This window comes from Enhydra lutris, unplaced genomic scaffold (genome assembly GCF_002288905.1).
Source record: "Enhydra lutris kenyoni isolate GAN:26980312 unplaced genomic scaffold, ASM228890v2 scaffoldscaffold22, whole genome shotgun sequence".
NCBI classification, from domain to species: Eukaryota; Metazoa; Chordata; class Mammalia; order Carnivora; family Mustelidae; genus Enhydra; species Enhydra lutris.
Genome location: NW_019154106.1, coordinates 28,862,189 through 28,879,827, shown reverse-complemented (window position 1 = coordinate 28,879,827; position 17,639 = coordinate 28,862,189). Strand labels below are relative to the sequence as shown.

At 35.1% G+C, this 17,639-nt stretch overlaps 1 protein-coding gene across 1 annotated transcript in view; it reads right to left on the bottom strand.

Annotated features, from left to right (window-relative positions):
* Window positions 1-45: 45 nt before the first annotated feature.
* The window catches only part of LOC111149828 (coiled-coil domain containing 73), a 136,647-nt gene continuing 119,053 nt past the window's right edge, over window positions 46-17,639 (bottom strand). The window contains exons 13-17 of the mRNA XM_022507119.1: window positions 17,056-17,190; window positions 8,686-8,863; window positions 5,666-7,165; window positions 3,570-3,703; window positions 46-261 (exon numbers count right to left, since the gene is read on the bottom strand). Of these exons, the coding sequence (XP_022362827.1) occupies window positions 55-261; window positions 3,570-3,703; window positions 5,666-7,165; window positions 8,686-8,863; window positions 17,056-17,190 (2,154 nt within the window). The 3' untranslated portion in view covers window positions 46-54. The remainder of the gene's footprint in view (window positions 262-3,569; window positions 3,704-5,665; window positions 7,166-8,685; window positions 8,864-17,055; window positions 17,191-17,639) is intronic.

The following is a 17,639-nucleotide window of genomic DNA, read 5'->3' as shown; positions in this document are numbered from 1 at the left end:
TACTGATATTTCAGTGAAATCAGTTCGCCACTGAAAGCATTTACCAACATTCTTTTAATCTGTCATTTTTTCCAACATCTCTTCTGCTTTTCTTTTCTTAGGTTGGTTGCCATTTTCTAAGCTTAGGAAGTTTTCGATTTCATTAATTTGATTTGTTACCAGGCTCTGCCAGTCATCTTCACCAGCAGATAGTGCTGCTGCATCAGTAAGATCTTTAATCTTGGTTGCCTGAAGAACTGATTTCAGGGGCTTTATTTCCACCTAGGAAAGACCAGATTTGTTTGGCTTACCATTGAAATTACTCGTTTTTTTTTAAAAGTCCTTAATAAAGCTCTGCAATTATTAGTATGTGAAAAAGCCAGCATTTTTCTTGACTAATTTTCAACAACTACCTTAATTTGGCATGAAAAAAACAATAAAATGTGAATCTGGAGGCTTATGCCTATGCTCCTTAAGTTCCCTAATGAGTCCAGGGATGCCATGAACATTTTCTGAAAAGTCTTAAGCTTACATTGAAAGAAAAGATATTTAAAACAATTGCAGATCAAAATCTGTTTTGATTTCTCTTCCCTTCCCAAATGTGTCTGTTTTGTGTCTTCTAATCAAAACCAGGAGAAAATTAAAAATGCTAATGGAGGAGGGCACGTGGGTGGCTCAGATGGTTAAGTGTCTGCCTTCAGCTCAGGTCATGATTCTGGGGTCCTGGGATTGGACTCTCTGCTCAGCAGGGAATCTGTCTCTCTCCCTCTACTGTTCCCCCTGCTTGTGCTCTCTTATTGTCAAATAAATAAAATCTTAAGAAATGCTAACAGAGGTAGACTGCCATGTAGAAACTGCCTTTTACTTTGATTTCTCTCCTCCTTCAGAGCACCGTTGTTGGACAAAATGGAAAAAGCAGTGAGGTATTTGGAAGTTGGCATGTTTCCAAAGCACTGCATTGGGTAATACTTACTTTTTAACACAGTATTATAAAAGTTTTTCATTTTAAGATTTTTTTTTTCTGATAGTAATTATACTTTTTCCCCTATTATCTAAACTTCCAATAAAGAAATGAAAATCACTAGTCATCTGTCCGGAGAGACCAGTCAACATTTTGGTACGGCTTGCTTCTAGTCTTTTTTTCTAAGCATATTTGATGATTCTGTAGAATTTTGTATCTTGGTTTTTCCCTTTGTGGGCTGTTTCCAAGGTCTTAAAGATTTCTCATAAACCATTGTCAGTGATTGCACAAAATTTCTGGGGGAAAAAAAAGGGTCAGTGGTCTTCTGATTCCAGACAAAATCTGGTGGTAAAAGGCTATTATGTATTTTAGAAATAAAGAACAGAGTAAGAATTACATTCATATTACCTAAAATCTCAACTACCATTAAACATTTTGATGTAAATATTCTGGTCTCTTCTGTGTGTATATTCATACTTGCAAAATCTGGATCATAATTATATCATTTTCTGTTCTGTGTTTAAAATATTTAATAGTATTTTCCTCTTAAAAGTCTAAGAATATGGCTCCATTATATTCCATGTTCCATAATGTAGTATGTTGAAGTTGCTTGGAAATGCTTACTATTGTAAATTAGGCTATAATGAATATAATTTGTTTACAGATCTTTTGAGTATTATCTTACATTAGAATCTCCCCATTAGACTGGAAACAGGGCATATGCATAACGTTTTCAAAGTGAGATTATATAGTGATAATTTTTCAGTGAGCTTAGTTTACATTTAACCTCAGTTCCCTAAGGGTTGCTAGTTTGGGATGGATCTATTTGGCTCATGAGAATTCTACAGTCAGCCACAGTCCCCTTGAACTCTTAGCCTCTGATCTTTGTGGTGATGCTGTGTTCATAGCTGACTGCCTGTGTCTTTATGAAATAACAGATGAAAAACCAAAGTATCAGCACAGGACTTCGCAGAGACCATGGGCAAGTCGTTTAAGCTTTGTGGCCTCACTCTTAGCACTGTTTAGTTGCAAAATTGTAGTGTTAGTTGCTATTGTAGTGTAGCTGATACTGGATAAAAATGTGTATAAATGTGTATTTCTGATAATATCTGGCATGTAAGTACCCAGCATATGCATTTAGCTCACAGGGCCAGAATGAATGTAAGTCATCCATGCAGTATGGAGAATGGATCTAGAGAAATACATCAAATCTAAATTTAGGTTGCCGATTTTGATGTAAACTGACTGATGGTCTGTATGATTTAATGGGGGTCTCTCACAATGCTTGATGCATTTTGGTGCATTTGATATCAAGTTCAGATTACTAATTTTCCAGAATCCTTGACTTTTTGTCTTGATGGAGAGAAAAAAGACATTAACACATACCTGCTCTAGTTTCTTTCCCCTTAACTACCTACTTGTGGGAGGGGCAAGAGCAGGTATGGCTGGAGAAACAAGATGCAGTGTCGATGAAAGTTTACACTTAACAAAACTTGTCATATTGGGCTTAATTGAGGTTTTGCAGCCTACAGCAGTAATTCTAGTTGCAGACATGTTGCTACATATCGCTTTGCTCCTTCTTTTACTGTCACTTCCTTTTAAAAATCACTTCATTACCTCTGTACCTCCTCTTTCTGCCTTAAAAGATCTACTCTTTGGCCTAAAATTTCCCCCAGTCAGATTACCAGTCTTCTTTGCATTTTAAAATTTAAATGAACTTAATTTTAAAAGGAAAATAAAATACACTGTTAAAAGCTGTTATTTGTTAAGGCTGTGCTAGTGCTGTAATTTTTGTTTTATAGGTGCTAAGGGAAAGTTACTTAATGTGTACCTCTAAAATTGAAAAAAATATACAATGACTTTAAAATCGGCCACTGTGCAGTTGGTTTTTTTCTGTAAGTAATCTTTCCTAAACTTTTTAGGTTATACCTTTTAGCAGTTAACACCTGTAATTGCCTATTTTTAAGATTTTGAACAGTACAGGCTTTTTCATGCTCAAGTTTTGCACTCTAAGATAAAAAATGGCTTATAAATTTTGCCAAAAAACTGATCAGCTGTGGTCAGTTGGTTTTCATATGACAAATGGACTTGTGGAGCCATGTAATCTCTACAAATACTTGGATTAAAATATATATAAATCCATACTTAAAATATCACATATATTAAGGGTATTTGATCCCTTTGCATACTGTGTTCTAATGGAAATAGTTTAAATTTTTTTTTGCAGTCGTTTTACCAAAATGACGTAATTACTTAAGCACGATCAAGAACAATGGAACTTAATTGATTGCATTATTTTGAGACATCGTTTATTAAGATAAAATTTTAAATGTTCAAATGCCCCTACTCCTAAATTTAGGTGACTAAAAAAAAAGAAGTACATACATAATACACTACCTCACACTGTCCTTCCCAAAACAGGCTGGGTTATATCTATTTGATTTATACACTGTGACTTTTTCCTGCTGTTTTCCATCAACCTTAATTGTGAAAAATGGTGCCATGTTGCCCTCTTGATATTATTTTGGAGATCAGTTAGGTCTTAAAGCATCCAGATGCATACAGTTCTACACATATCTGTAGAATTAGCTCACTAAGGTCTGCTCGGCAATATTTTTAATTGACTTACGTGTTCTATGGGAAAAGAAGAATCGTAAAAAGTCTTTGCAGTTGCATTCCTCTCTTCACTGGGCTCTCCCTTGGGATCTGGATGGATACTTGAGTTATTCAAAGTGTCAGCAACTCTGTTAATGCTGGTAGTATCTGGTTGACAAAGAGGAAATGGCAATGACTGAATTTTATTCTCCAGGCACTCATTTTAGGACTGAACTTGTTTTTCTCTGATCCTATCTATGCTTTTGTATTTAAAAAGTAACTATTTTGTTTTTACTTTGAATATTCTATAGTTTTCACTGACTTTGCTCTTAATATACATTAGGCATTTCATTTCAGAAAACAAAATTTTATTGCTACTTTCTAAAACCTGCTGGCTTCACAATGAAATGAGTGAAATGGTGTAAATATCTTCTAAGACAAAATAACTCCCATAAAATGTTACCCTCATTTCCCTGGTTATTGCATTGCCACAGATGTAAACATATTAAGATTGATGGGGAAAAGTCTGAATCAGCTAAAAGTCAGATTTATAAAATATATTTAAAGAAACTAGCCACGGTAAGAAGCCCAACGAACAGGCTGACTAGTAGGGGTCACTGGAATTTAATAAGTAGATAAAAATGATTTAGAGAAACATGTCAGCTTTGAAGGTTAAAAGATACTTGTATCTTTTATGAGTGGATATTTTACAAGTTGAATTTTTACAGAATTTTCAATCTCCCCTTCCATCCTTATTTATATCACTGAGCTTTAACGCAGAAGAAAAGCCTTGTGAGAAAACAGTCAACATGAGACCAGTGCCTTAACAGCACCTGCCTAACTGCAGCATATTCAACAGATTCAAAATTAATGGAATCTAAAGTTAACACATTTTTATTCTATTAGGAAAGTTACAATGTGTAAGATGAGGTTTTACAGTATTTTGGTGGTTTCCGTTTTTCCAGGCATTACCTCTCTATGCTAGTAAACCTGATATACTTATTTTGCTTTTAATTCCCAATTTTTCTCTTCAAAGTTCTATTAATTGCCTCTTTTTAAAAGTATCTGGTAGCTCTGAGGGCCGTTCAGAGCTTTCCTTGTAATCTGCATTTCTTTAATGGGTCTAAAATCACACTGTTCAACGGCCAAGTTCCCTTAAAAATCTAAGAATATCTTTAACAACCTCAATAACTTTCACTACAGGATTGCTATTAACAAAGTAAACTTTTTTCATGATAGTCAAACTGCTGTTTGTTGTTAAAGTTATATCTGTACAGCATTTATACATAATATGTAGTATATTTCTATTTTTAAATATTTTTGGTAGGAAAAATTTCAAATACACAAAAATAGAACATGAACTTAGACCATCACCCTGCTTAAACACCCATCAGTGTTAAGTCCTATGTATTTCATCCATTTACCTCTCCCTCTATTTTTTATTCTAGAATATTTTTATAAAGCAAAACTTGGACACTTAATTCATGTGGTGGTTAGAATACACTATTCTCAGAAATGTTGAATATTTGAATGTTTTAATGTTGGTACATAACTAAGGGATTCCGTTTAAAGTGTTTGAGTTACAAATATCAGTGATACGAAATGCATTAATGTTACACCTCAACAGTGTTTGTAAAATGAAAGCTGGATTCTGGTGCTGGTGAAGGGAAGCTAGAAGTAGAAAAGTCAAGGAAAGAGGGGGAAAATTGGGAGAAGAAAATGAGGGAAGTTTTTTCGGTATAGAATGAAAAGGAATAAACATGCCCACTGGCAGAAGCCTTATCAACAACTGAGATTCTAATAAGATAGTTCTTGCTAATTTAAAATTAATGACCTGGACCTGTGATTATTTCTGCTATTTCCAGTTGCTTGGTGAAATTTTTTTAAATTTCCAGTATGCATTTGCACCTTAGTACATGTTGATATTAGTGGCTTAGATTTAGGTGAAAAGAAATCCACTCATATTTAAATAAAACCTTTCCTACTTTTACATATATACATGTACAGAGTATCTTAGGTTTAGGTTAAAAAATATGTAAGTGGTTTCATTTTAAACATAAATAGCCCCTTTATCAGGAATAAGGAGTAGAAATTCAAATTAAAAAAAAAAAAAAAACATTGTTTTCTTACCTGGTCCAATATCCTTCCTGATATCATCATCGTTTTTGCAAAGTGTCACTGAAACCAGATTTTTGTTCGCTGATGGGCCTACTGGTCTCTCCTTCAACAAAGGAATGCTAGAAGTTGAAGTGCTCAGTGTTTGACTTTCAGTTTGATTTACTTTTGACCAAGGACTGGGGTCTAAGAAATTCACATATACTGGAATTTTCTCAGTTTTTTTATCTGAAGTTGAAAGATCAAAGGCTGACCTTCCACTTCTGTTTACTAAATCTCCAGATGGCTTTTTGTGAAATGAACATGATTCTTCCAGCTGTCCTTCACTGTAAATTTTTCCTGAAACGATGTCATTTAATGACTCTGTTTTCTCTGTATTATTTAACAATGAATGCTGTCTTTCATTGACATTCACAAAAAGGAAGAGGTCATTTTTTGTGGCGTTAGTTATCTGAGTCTCATCAATCTGACTCTGTTTATTAGAAAACTGTATTTCTGTGGAAGTTTGCATAGGAACAGCAATTTTCATGTCTTCAGCTTGTGAAGTATGTATATTCTCATTTTTAGCCTGAAGATGGGAAGTGGTTGCACTGTTTTCTAAGTATCCCAGACAGCTCTTCAGCTGGCTAGTATGCATCTCATTCAGATTTTCCCGCATAGTTCTTTCACCAGGGCTTGAGTTGGGTTTCACCAACATAGGCATAATATTAACATTTTTATCTGAATTCTTAAGAAGTACTTTCAAATTCTCACTGAAAGCAGCCGATGAAATGGGCTTGTTAGTTGCCTTGTCAGAGGGAATAGTCGGTTCAGGTCTCTCTGAAGTACCATTACAGATTTGCTGGAAAACTGAAGTTTGTTTAAATGGCAATACACTGCACTCACTTTTCTTATTCAACAGTTGCATTTGGTTTATTTTACATTGTTTATCATCTAACATAACATTACTTGACTCCTGTAAACTGTATTTCTGACACTGAAGAGCATTCTTGTCTACATTGAGAGATGAATCCAGATCTGCTTTGGTTTGGTCACTACTTGTAATTTCCTTCTCTGTGGCATTTTCTTGAATCCCTGGAAGCAATCTGAACCGTTCAAATGGTTCGTCTTCAGAAACCTCTTTCTTTTGATTCGTACGCTGAGCCACCTCACTTAGGATATTGTTAGATGATCTGTTATTATCAACCTCCAGATGGGCATCTGCATTGTGAAGATCGAATCCTTCAGTTCCTTCTAGGAGTATCTTTTCTGTTTCTATTGATCTGTCTGCCACTAAAAAAGAATTTTTGGGTGATTTAAATTCTGTACATCCATTGTCTTTTCCTGAACCCACCTTGTCTTTTATTTCTGCGGTAACTGCTTTTCTAAAGTCAGTAACATTCAAGGTTTGTGCTTGACTAATTAGTTCTTTTTCCGTGCCGAGGTTTTTGCTTACGGAGATTTCACTCTGATTTTCATCCTGAGATACAGTAGGATCAGTTTCATTTTTGGAGCTTTCTTCAAAAAGCTGTAAATCTGTCATGAAGAGAACACAGTAAATTTTTATATTATATCCTAAAACCTGCTTTTATAAGACATAATGTATTACCTATTTATGTAAAAACATTTAGCCTTAAATATTTCATTGGCCATTACACAAACATTACGATACCAATTTTACCAAATATTGAATTCCCTTGGTCATAATAACATTTAGCATGCTAAATATTTGGCTCTTCTCATATTAAATTTTGATTTCACAAAGTATTTTTGGTTTAAAAAGAGGGAAGTTGAGGGTATTAGGAAATGGTTTTTAGTTTTCTAGTCTGTTACACTTCCTTTTGAACATACAGTACAATGCCGTGTAAACACACAGCCAAGTAAATAAAAATGAATTTATCCTAACAAGTAGGACTCTAATTTCTATTACTGCTGTCAAATATTTAACCAAGGAACCTGAAGATCTAATTGGCTTTATTAAGTGATTCATTGAATCAGACAGCATCCTATCTAACAAAGAAAAAAGAGCCCCATTGAGCTACAGAGAAAAAGGTTTTTAAAGGTAGAGAATGAATAGACAAAGGAAATTATTAGCAAAGAATACATTGTTTTAGGCAAGGCCGCCCTCCTACAGAGAAAGAAAGAGGTCAATGGATTTCTTACTGCTGATTAGAAGATTCCAGGTTGACTAATGAAAGGTTACATTTTTGAGGATTGAAGCTGCAGTTTGGTTGGTATTAAGTTTTGGTTTGCTGACATGGGTTCTTAACATGAGTAACTCCATTTTGGGCCTGTGGTTTTCTTTTTACCACTCCTGAGGATCCAGAATTGCTAGCTGTTTCTTCAAGACTGACAATTACCACTTTTTATTCATTACTTTCTAAGTCTTTTAAAGTTTGGAGATACTTTTGTGCAAATGTATAGAATACTTAAGAAATACGTTTCATTCATCTGGCTTTTAACCATAGATTTCAAATTTTCCATATAGTTAAAATAACCTAGAATACAAAATTCAGGACTTGAAGGACTTTAGTCCATTCATTTTCTCTACAACATCTCCACCAAGTGGTTGTTCAGCCTAGGTTTGAACACCTTCATAAAATAAGTCTGTGGTCTTTATAAGCAATTCTTTTTCAAGATGCACAAGTTTAGTAAATTATTTCAACGGTTACAGAAAGGCATTTGAACTAAGAAAAGTGCTCTAGGTCTGATACTCAGAAGGTTATTCATATCCCAGAGAACACACTCTACAAAGCAGTGAATGCAGAAAACTGAACGCAGAAAGCTATGGAGTAAGTGATAAGGAAAGGCAGAAATAGAATTTTCCCCAAAAATACTGACTATAAAGAATAGTTCAAAAGAAGCCATCTTAAGACCATACACAAATGAAAAAGAGTTTCTTCAACTACAGTATAGGATCCTCAAAGCAAAGACTTTAATTGGTACTCCCCTGAATTCCATAGGTGGCCTTGCACAGCACTTTGACAGATCCTTTATTTGTGGGAGAAAGGGGGAGCTCAGTATTTAAAATTAGAAAATAGCAATATGCTGGTTACCTTCTACGATGACTTCTATAAATGGACCCTCTTTCTTCTCCTTTTCTCTGTAGTTCGTATCTGAACAAAAACTCAAAGTATCTTTCTTTATTTCTTGCCCAGAATTGTATTTCTGTATGATGTTTTCTGATTTTTCCACTGACATTTCACTGTTTTTAGAATTTACTTCTGAAATATTCTAATGGAAAATGAAAAAAAATACCTTTAATGTAAAAACATTGTTAAATAGTATAAGACATCTGAACAAATTCTTCTGATAAAAGTACAATCTGTTTCAAGTCAACCATTCAGCAATTTCTATTTGAAGGCCAAATGACTTACTAAATGTATACTACTCTTTGTAATAAGATCTCTTAAACCTCATTTTGTATAGTTTATCATATTTAAACAAAACTGAGACCCTTCGAGGTTTTCAATATGCATTCTACATTATTATATAATCTCACACATTATATATAATAAAGTAACCACTCATTAAAAGCAAGGTAGTCATGGTTAGCAAACTGTTTTGAGTATTTGGTATTTTTATGTATCTTGAAAGTAGTGGATCAGTACAAAATCCTTTTATTCCCTCTATATTCAGCACATAGCTATTGAAACACTGCACTAAGCTTTCAGATGCAATAAAGAACAGCCTACAGACCCTAGCCTCAAGAAACAATCCAGGAGGAAGATAGGAAAAGAATAATCTAGATGAGGATAGGAGGCACTCCAGGGAAAGCAAAAGACATACACAGATGCTAAACACAGCAAGTTTATAGTCTTCATGAACTACTCAGGATTTCTTTCAGCTAGAGCTTAGGTTGCTGGGAAAATGGAGAGATGGGAGGCTTGAGGTAAGCTATGCCCAGGTCATTAAGGGCCAAATACAGCATGCTGAGGGTTTCCAGGAAGACCATGAGAAGTCACTGAAGGGTTTTAGACAAGGTAATAAACACGATCTGATTGGAAAGACCATTCTGGCTGCAGCAACAAGAATAGATTAACGTTTTTTAAACTTCATTGATTAAAAAACTGCTATGAGAAGTAAACGTTCTACAACACAGCACACCAGATACCTACTCAATGAGATTATATTCTGTTTTCTATGCTACTTTATTTCATTTTTTAAAGAATGCTGGTCACAGACCCACTAAACTAATTTACATGAACCACTAATAGGCTGCACCTAGAAGTCTGAAAAATACTGAATTAAAGGGAGACAACATGAGGCAGAGAGATGGATCAGAAGAGTGTCCTAGTGCCATAGTCCAGGTGATAGCAGTAGAGATGAAGAACCGAATAGATACATGAATTATTTATAAGCTAATCAACAAGACTTGATGAATGATGGGATATAAAACAGTCAAGATTGATTCACAGAGTTTCGGTATGTGAGGTGACTGGTGGATGTTACTCAACTAGAAAACAGGAGTAGTAGCAGGTGTGGATGAAAATGTCATGGGTTGTTTGAACCTGCTGAGTGTGAAAAGTTAGTAAGATAATAAGGTAGAGATGTCTAATGAACATCTAGATTTATGAATCTGGAGCTTATGAGAAAATTTACCTGGAAATGTAGATTTGAAAATCATTGGTAGAGAGATGGCCACTGAAGATGTACAAGTTGATGAGACTAACTAATGAGAGTATATTTTAAAGGAGAAAAAGGGGTAAAGAATAAAATGCTAATGAAAACCACAAAAAGGGTCAGAAGAAGACAAGCTTGCAAAGGATAAATCTGTAAAGGAGAATGACAAAAACAGTATGGTAGTTACCAGGAGCTTTGTAGTCTTGGATAAATACGGGTTCAAATCTGGTTTCAGTACTTACTAAGTAGGAAATCTTAGAAGAATATAGTAGTTAACCATTGCTGTGTAACAAGTAACCCAAACTTAGAGGTTTAAACCAGCAAACATTTATTATGCCATAGTTTCAATGAATCAGGAAATCACGAATGATTTGGCTTTGTGACTCAGGGTCTCTCATGAGGCTCTACGCAAGCTGTCGTTCCTGGAAGCCTTAACTGGGGCTGGAGGGTCTGCCCCTAAGAAGGCTCACCCAATGGGTGGCAGTTGGTGCTGGCTGTTCGGTGGGTGCCTAAGTTCTCTTCTATGGGGCCTTTCTTCCTCCAGGAACCTGACTCTACAGGGAGAGAGATGGACACAGGATCAAAAAGGTTTTTTTGTGTATCTTGTAAAATGAGAGAAACCTTAGCATGTTTAATTGTAAATGGAAAAATATAAACTAGTAACTCACAAAAGAAATATAACTGACAAACATAAAATATGTTTGGGGCACCTGGTTGGCTCAGTTGGTAAGCATCTGCCTTTGGCTTGGGTCATGATCCCAGGGTTCTGGGATCGAGCCCCGCATGGGGCTCCCTGCTCGGTGGGGGGCCTGCTTCTCCCTCTACCTGCTGCTCCCCCTGCTTTGTTCCCATTCTTGTTTTATCTCTCTGTCCAAAAAAGTGAATAAAATCTTTAAAAAATACATGTTTAATAAAAATGCAAATTAAAACTGATTAAGGTAAGAATTCAGAGAGTTTGGGTATACAGGTGTTTTTATATGTGGTTGGTGGGAGTATAAACAATCTTTCTGGGGGTGCCTGGGTGGCTCAGTGGGTTAAAGCCTCTGCCTTTGGCTCGGGTCATGATCTCAAGGTCCTGGGATCGAGCCCCGCATGGGGCTCTCTGCTAGGCAGGGAGCCTGCTTCCCTTCCTCCCTCTCTGCCTGCCTCTCTGCCTACTTGTGATCTCGGTCTGTCAAATTAAAAAAAAAAAAATCTTTCTGGAAGGCAGTCTCACAGTATGTGTCAAAATTATAAGGAGCAAGCTCTTTGATCCAGCAGTACTATTTTTGGAAATTTATCCTAAAGAAATCATCACAAAAGTACACAAAGATATTTGTATAAGGATGTTCTACAGTAGAGGAGTAGAGAGATTAATTATGGCACATCTCATTCATACAATTGGAACTGCGATACATGTCAATTTCTACTGACTTAGAAAGCCACTATTTAAGTTAAAATAAAGAGGCAGTTTCTTGAAAGGTTTAATATAGACTCAGCAAATCCACTCTAGGTTTATACCTCCCCAAAACTGAAAACAGAGACTCACACAGATGGCTGAATGCCAGTATTCAGCAGCGTTATTCACAGTAGCCAAAAGGTGAAGACCCAAGTGTCATTAACAAATAAATAGATAAACAAAATGTGGTAGATCCATTCACTGGAATATTATTCTGCTGTAAAAAGGAATAAGGTTCTAATATAGGCTGTAACATGGGTGAACTCTGAAAACCTCATGCTAAGTGAAATAAACCAGATAAAAAGGACAAATATTACACAATTCCACTCATATAAAAATATATAGAATAGGAAATTCATAGAGTCAGAAAGTAAATTAGAGGTTACCAGAAGCTGGGGAGAGGGGAGGTGGGGAGTCACTGGTTAATAGTTAAACAGTTTCAATTTGGAATGATGACAAATTCTTGGAAATATTGGGGAAGACTGCACAACACTGTACTTAATAATTAATTGCAATTAATGCAAGTGAATTGTAATTTTAAATGTCAACAGAAAGGACAGAGATGATGGATTTGGCAAAAAAAATTTTAACTATTACAGATGTTCAAAGATTTAAAGAACATGAATATAATAAAAATATACCCCCCAAAAGAATCAAATGGAAATTCTAGAGATGATATATATACACTATCTGAAATAAAAACTCACTGTATAGTCTTAACCAAGATTAAACATATTAGAACAAAAGATAATTGGACTTCAGGGCACAGAACAATAGAAAATCCCAATGGGAGAAGACAGAGAAAAAAGACTGAAAACAATGTGCAGCACCTGATAACCTGGGAGACACTATCAAGCAGTTTAATGTATGTGTAGTTGAAGTCCCATAAGAGGAGAAGGGGACAGAAAAAAATCTTTGAAGAGGTAATGACCAGAAATTCACCAAATGTGATGAAAACTCATTCCACAGATTCACAAATCATTCAATAAATCCCAAGCAAAATATACACAAAACCAAACCAAGGCAGGATATGATAAAGAGGGATGTGAATGTAACAACTGTAGACTTGCCAGAAGCAATGCAAGCAACAATGCAACAGCGTCTTCAAATGAATGAAAGAGAAACCTGTCCATCTAAAATTTTAGATCCACTGAAAATACCCTTTACAAATTAAGGAGAAATAAACACTTTTCCAGACAAATAAAAGCTGAGAGGATTCCTCACCAGATGTGCACACACATGCACACACTTACACAAACACACAAATATGAAAGGAAGCTCTTCAAGCTGAAGTACTAGGATACCAGCTAGAAACCTGGATCTACACTAATGAATAAAGAGTGCCTGAAATGGTAAATATGATTGAAGGTAAAAGACATTTTCTAATTCTTCATTTTCTTAACCAGGTTAAAAAAAAGGTTAAAATTTTAAAGTAAATAACACTACATGGAGTTGATAACATGTAAAAGTAAAGTGTATTATAAAAATAACACAAAAACCCAGAAGGAGAAAATGAGAATATAGTATTGTGAGCTTCTTACTAATCAGAGAATTTGGCATAATCTTATTTGAAAGCAGACTATAATCAATTACTCCAGAAAAAACTTGGCAAACTATGGCCAGTGTGCCCAATATGGCCTACTGTTTTGGCATATATACTTTTATTGGTACACAACCATACCCATTTATGAACTACACAGATCAGAATAGTTTAAGTAGTACATTTTATGTTATGTATATTTTACCAGAATAAAAAAATACAAGGAACAGTTCTCAAAGAGAAAAGACTTCCTCATGTTATTACTCAACATAAAGGAATTATGAATATTCCCTTTAGAAAAAGTCACAGGATTAAAAAGGATACATAATGCAAGCACTACTCTTCTCCCACTAACAAGTACACACACAAAAAAATCAGTAGGGATAGAAAAGACTTGAATAAGGTTATCAACCAGCCTGATCTAACTGACAGTTATAAAACATTCAACCAACCAATAACAATACACATTCTTTCAAGGGCACATGAAATATTCACCAAAAAAGAGGCACTTGGGTGGCTCAGGCCACTAAGCGTCTGCCTTCAGCTCAGGTCATGATCTCAGGGTCCTGGGATCAAGTCCTGTGTCTCTTAGGCTCCCTGCTTAGCAGGGAGTCTGCTTCTCACTCTACCTCTGCCCCTCCCCCCATTCTGTGTGCATGCTCTCTCTCAAATAAATAAAATCTTTTAAAAAAGAAGAAAAAAAGAAATATTCACCAAGATAGATAATAGGCTTGGCTAAAAAGCAAGTCTTTTTAAAGAAACTCTTAATCTCACAAACAAACTGAGGGGTGCTGGAGGGTACGGGGGTAGGGATAGGATGGCTGGGTTATGGACATTGGGGAGGGTATGTGCTATGGTGAGTGCCGTGTATTGTGTAAGCCTGATGATTCACAGACCTGTACCCCTGGAGCAAATAATACATCGTATGTTAATTAAAAAAAGGATATTTAGATTTAAAAGGATATATTTAGATTTAAAAGGATAAAAGCCTTACAGAAAATGTTCTCTGACCACAACTAAATTATAGTTGAAATCACTAAAAGAAAGATATTTGGAAAATTTTCAAATACTTGGAAATTAAACCACAGTTGTAAGTCATACCCATATGGTTTATGCCCATACCCATGGATCAAGGAAGACCTCACAAAAGGAATTTTTAAATATCAATAAGGATGAAAACACTACATGTCAGAATTTGTGGGATGAAGCTATAACAATGCTTAGAGGAAAATTTATAGCTTTATATGCTTATATTAGAGAAGAAGAAAGGCCAATAATCAATTGTCTAAGTTTCCATGTTAAGCAGCTAGAAAAAAAGTATCAAAGCCAAAGTAAGTAGGATGAAGGAAATAATAAAGTTAACAGCAAAAGCCAATGAAATAGAAAATGAACAAACATGAGAAGGAAATCAATGAAGTCAAAAGTAGTTCTCTGAGAAGACCAATAATGTTGAAAATCTAGCTAAACTGATGAGAGAGAGAAGGAATAAGGAGGAGGAGAAGGAGGAGTGGGAAGAAGAAGAGAGGCAGGACAACACAAATGAAAGAGAGGACATTAATAAGGAGGAATGTAATAATAAAGGAATATCATGAGCAACTCTTTGCCAACAAATCTGACAACTCAGATGAAAAGGATGAGTTCCCTGAGGGACAAAAATTACCAAACACCACTGTGATGTAAGTGTCCCAGATAGCCCCCTGGTTCCGCGATTTGCGGTATACAGTTGCACTAATGACTAAGATCTCAAAACAGCACAGGGAAAGGGCATATCAGGGTAGAGTCTGGAGCAAAGCAGGTACAAACTTTCAGGAGCCGCATCCCAGTGAAATCACACAGGACATGCTTATCCTGCAACAGTGAATTGTGACAACAAATGTGAATTTTCCTCCACGAGGTAAGCTCATCGGAGATTCCGTGCTCAAGGTTTTTTGGTGCTGGTCATGCAGGCACCACCTGCCCAGTGCGCACCAGAACTCCGGACTCCCAATAAGAAAACACAAGTTCAGAGTAAAGCACGATGTTTAACTAACACTTTAGGCACAGTGAGCCACTCCTGGCAGTTAAGAAATGGTGGGGAACCTTCTCCAGAACCAAGTTTCCAGGTACCAGTCAAGGGCCAACTTTGTATGCAGGCCTTTCTGAGGACAGCATTCACAGGCCTCTCTGTTAACTATTTCTTCTGCACACCAACACGAGAAGAAATAGAGTGAACTGCCCTATCAATAATACTGAACTTGTTATTAAAAATATTCCCACGAAGAAAAAGCAGATAGCTTCACAGCAAATTCTAATATTTAATAAAGAAATAATAACAACTCTACACAATACTCTTCTGGGAGCAGGAAACACACTCTAAATCATCTTATGAAGTCAGTATTACTCTGATATGAAAACCAGACCCAAAGAACACAAAGAAAAACAAATGAAACCTACAGATCAGTATTCCTAATCAATGCAAAATCCTTAACATAGCATTAACAAATTACATCCAGCCATCTATTAAAAAGATAATAAATATTTCAAGAATGCAGTGTTATTCTAAATTTGTAAATCAATTAATGTAATTAATTGGTTAATAACATATTAATGGAATAAAGAAAAAATGATTATCTCAACAAATACAGAAAAACCATTTCACAAAATTTAATACCCATCCATGATTAAAAACTCAGCAAACTAGGAACAGAGGAAACTTAATCTGATAAAAAACATATACAAACAACATATAACTAACATCCCATGAAATGGTTAAAGACTAAAAATTCTCCATCTGAGATGGAGGAACAAGGCAAGCAAGTCCACTGTCAAAACTTTCATTCAATATCGTACTAGAGAGTCTTAGCTACTGCGATAAATTGAGAAAAAAGTAAAATTCATACAAAGCAGAAGGAAATAAAACTTCCTTAAATTCACAGATGACATAATATACACAGAAAACCCAAAAATTAGAAGAAAAAAAACCCTACCATTACAATAAATTTTAAAAGTTAATAGGATATAAGGTCAATGTATAAAAATCAAATTTTATTTCCATGTACTAGCAAGAAACAATTAGAAAAATTAACTTTTAAAATACTATTTATAATAGGATTCTAAAATATGAAATATTCAGGGATAAATTTCACAAAACACTTTAAAGACTAACACAATGAAAATTACAAAACATTTCTGAGGAAGATATTAAAGAATGTCTAAATAAATGTAAAGATAAACCACGTTCACAAATTGGAGGACTCAGTACTGTTGAGATGTCAGTTCTTCACAAATCTACAGATTCAACACAATCCAAAATCCCACAGTTTTGGGTTTCTTTTTTAGAAAGTGACAAACCGATTCTAAAAATTATCTGGAAATGCAAAGGGCGTAGAATAGCCAAAACAATCTTGAAAAAGAAAAAGAAAATCAAGGACTTGCACTACCACATTTTAAGACCTCTTACAAAGCTACAGTAATAAACAAGTGTTGTGTATTGACTTAATGATAAACATATAATCAATGGAACATAATAAAGAATTCAGAAATATATCCACACATATATCAGATCAACTAATTTTCAAAGAATGTACCAAAGTACAATAAGAGAGGAAAAAAAAGTCTTTTCAAGAAATGTGTGTATAGAAACAACTGAAAATCCATGTCCAAAAAATGACCCTCAATCCTTCTATCATACTGTACATAAAAATAAACTGAAAATGTATCACAGACTACATACTTATACTCATTTTTTTTAAAGTTGGGACCCTGAAAATAGAAAGCAGAGAGCAAATCATCAGTAATGGTCCTAATTTCTTTACATTTCATACCCCTCAAACACTTGAATTTTACCTGAAGCTTCTTGTCTTCCTCAAACTTCTTCTGATCACATAATTCATTGTAACGCTCTTGTAACTTAGTATGAGTTTCTTTAAGTGATGATAACTCATTTTTTATTTCATTAATTTCTCCATTAAGTTCTTCAACCTAATACAAAATTTAACCAAAATGAATAGTTATATAAATGTGTATGGGGGCACCTCAGTGGCTCAGTCAGTTGAGCATCAGACTCTTAGTTTCAGCTCAGGTCCTGTCTCGGGGTCCTGAGATGGAGCCCTGGGGTAGGCTCTGCTCTCAGCAGGGAGTCCACTTGAGATTCTCTCCCTCTGTCCCCCCCCCACCGCCAACTGCCCTGCTCGCATACACTCTCATAAATAAATAAATAAATAAATAAATCTGTTTTGTATGATGATATTTTATTAACACAAATTTTTTTGAAATAGTAAAAAAATTTAAAATGATCCCAAAGTCATTACTAATATTGAGAGCTACCATTCATTGAATTGTGCTGAGTGCTAAAATACAATTTCATACTCATAAAAAAAAAAATGAGGCTCCCAGATGTTTAAGTAATTTGCCAAGATCAGGTGGATATA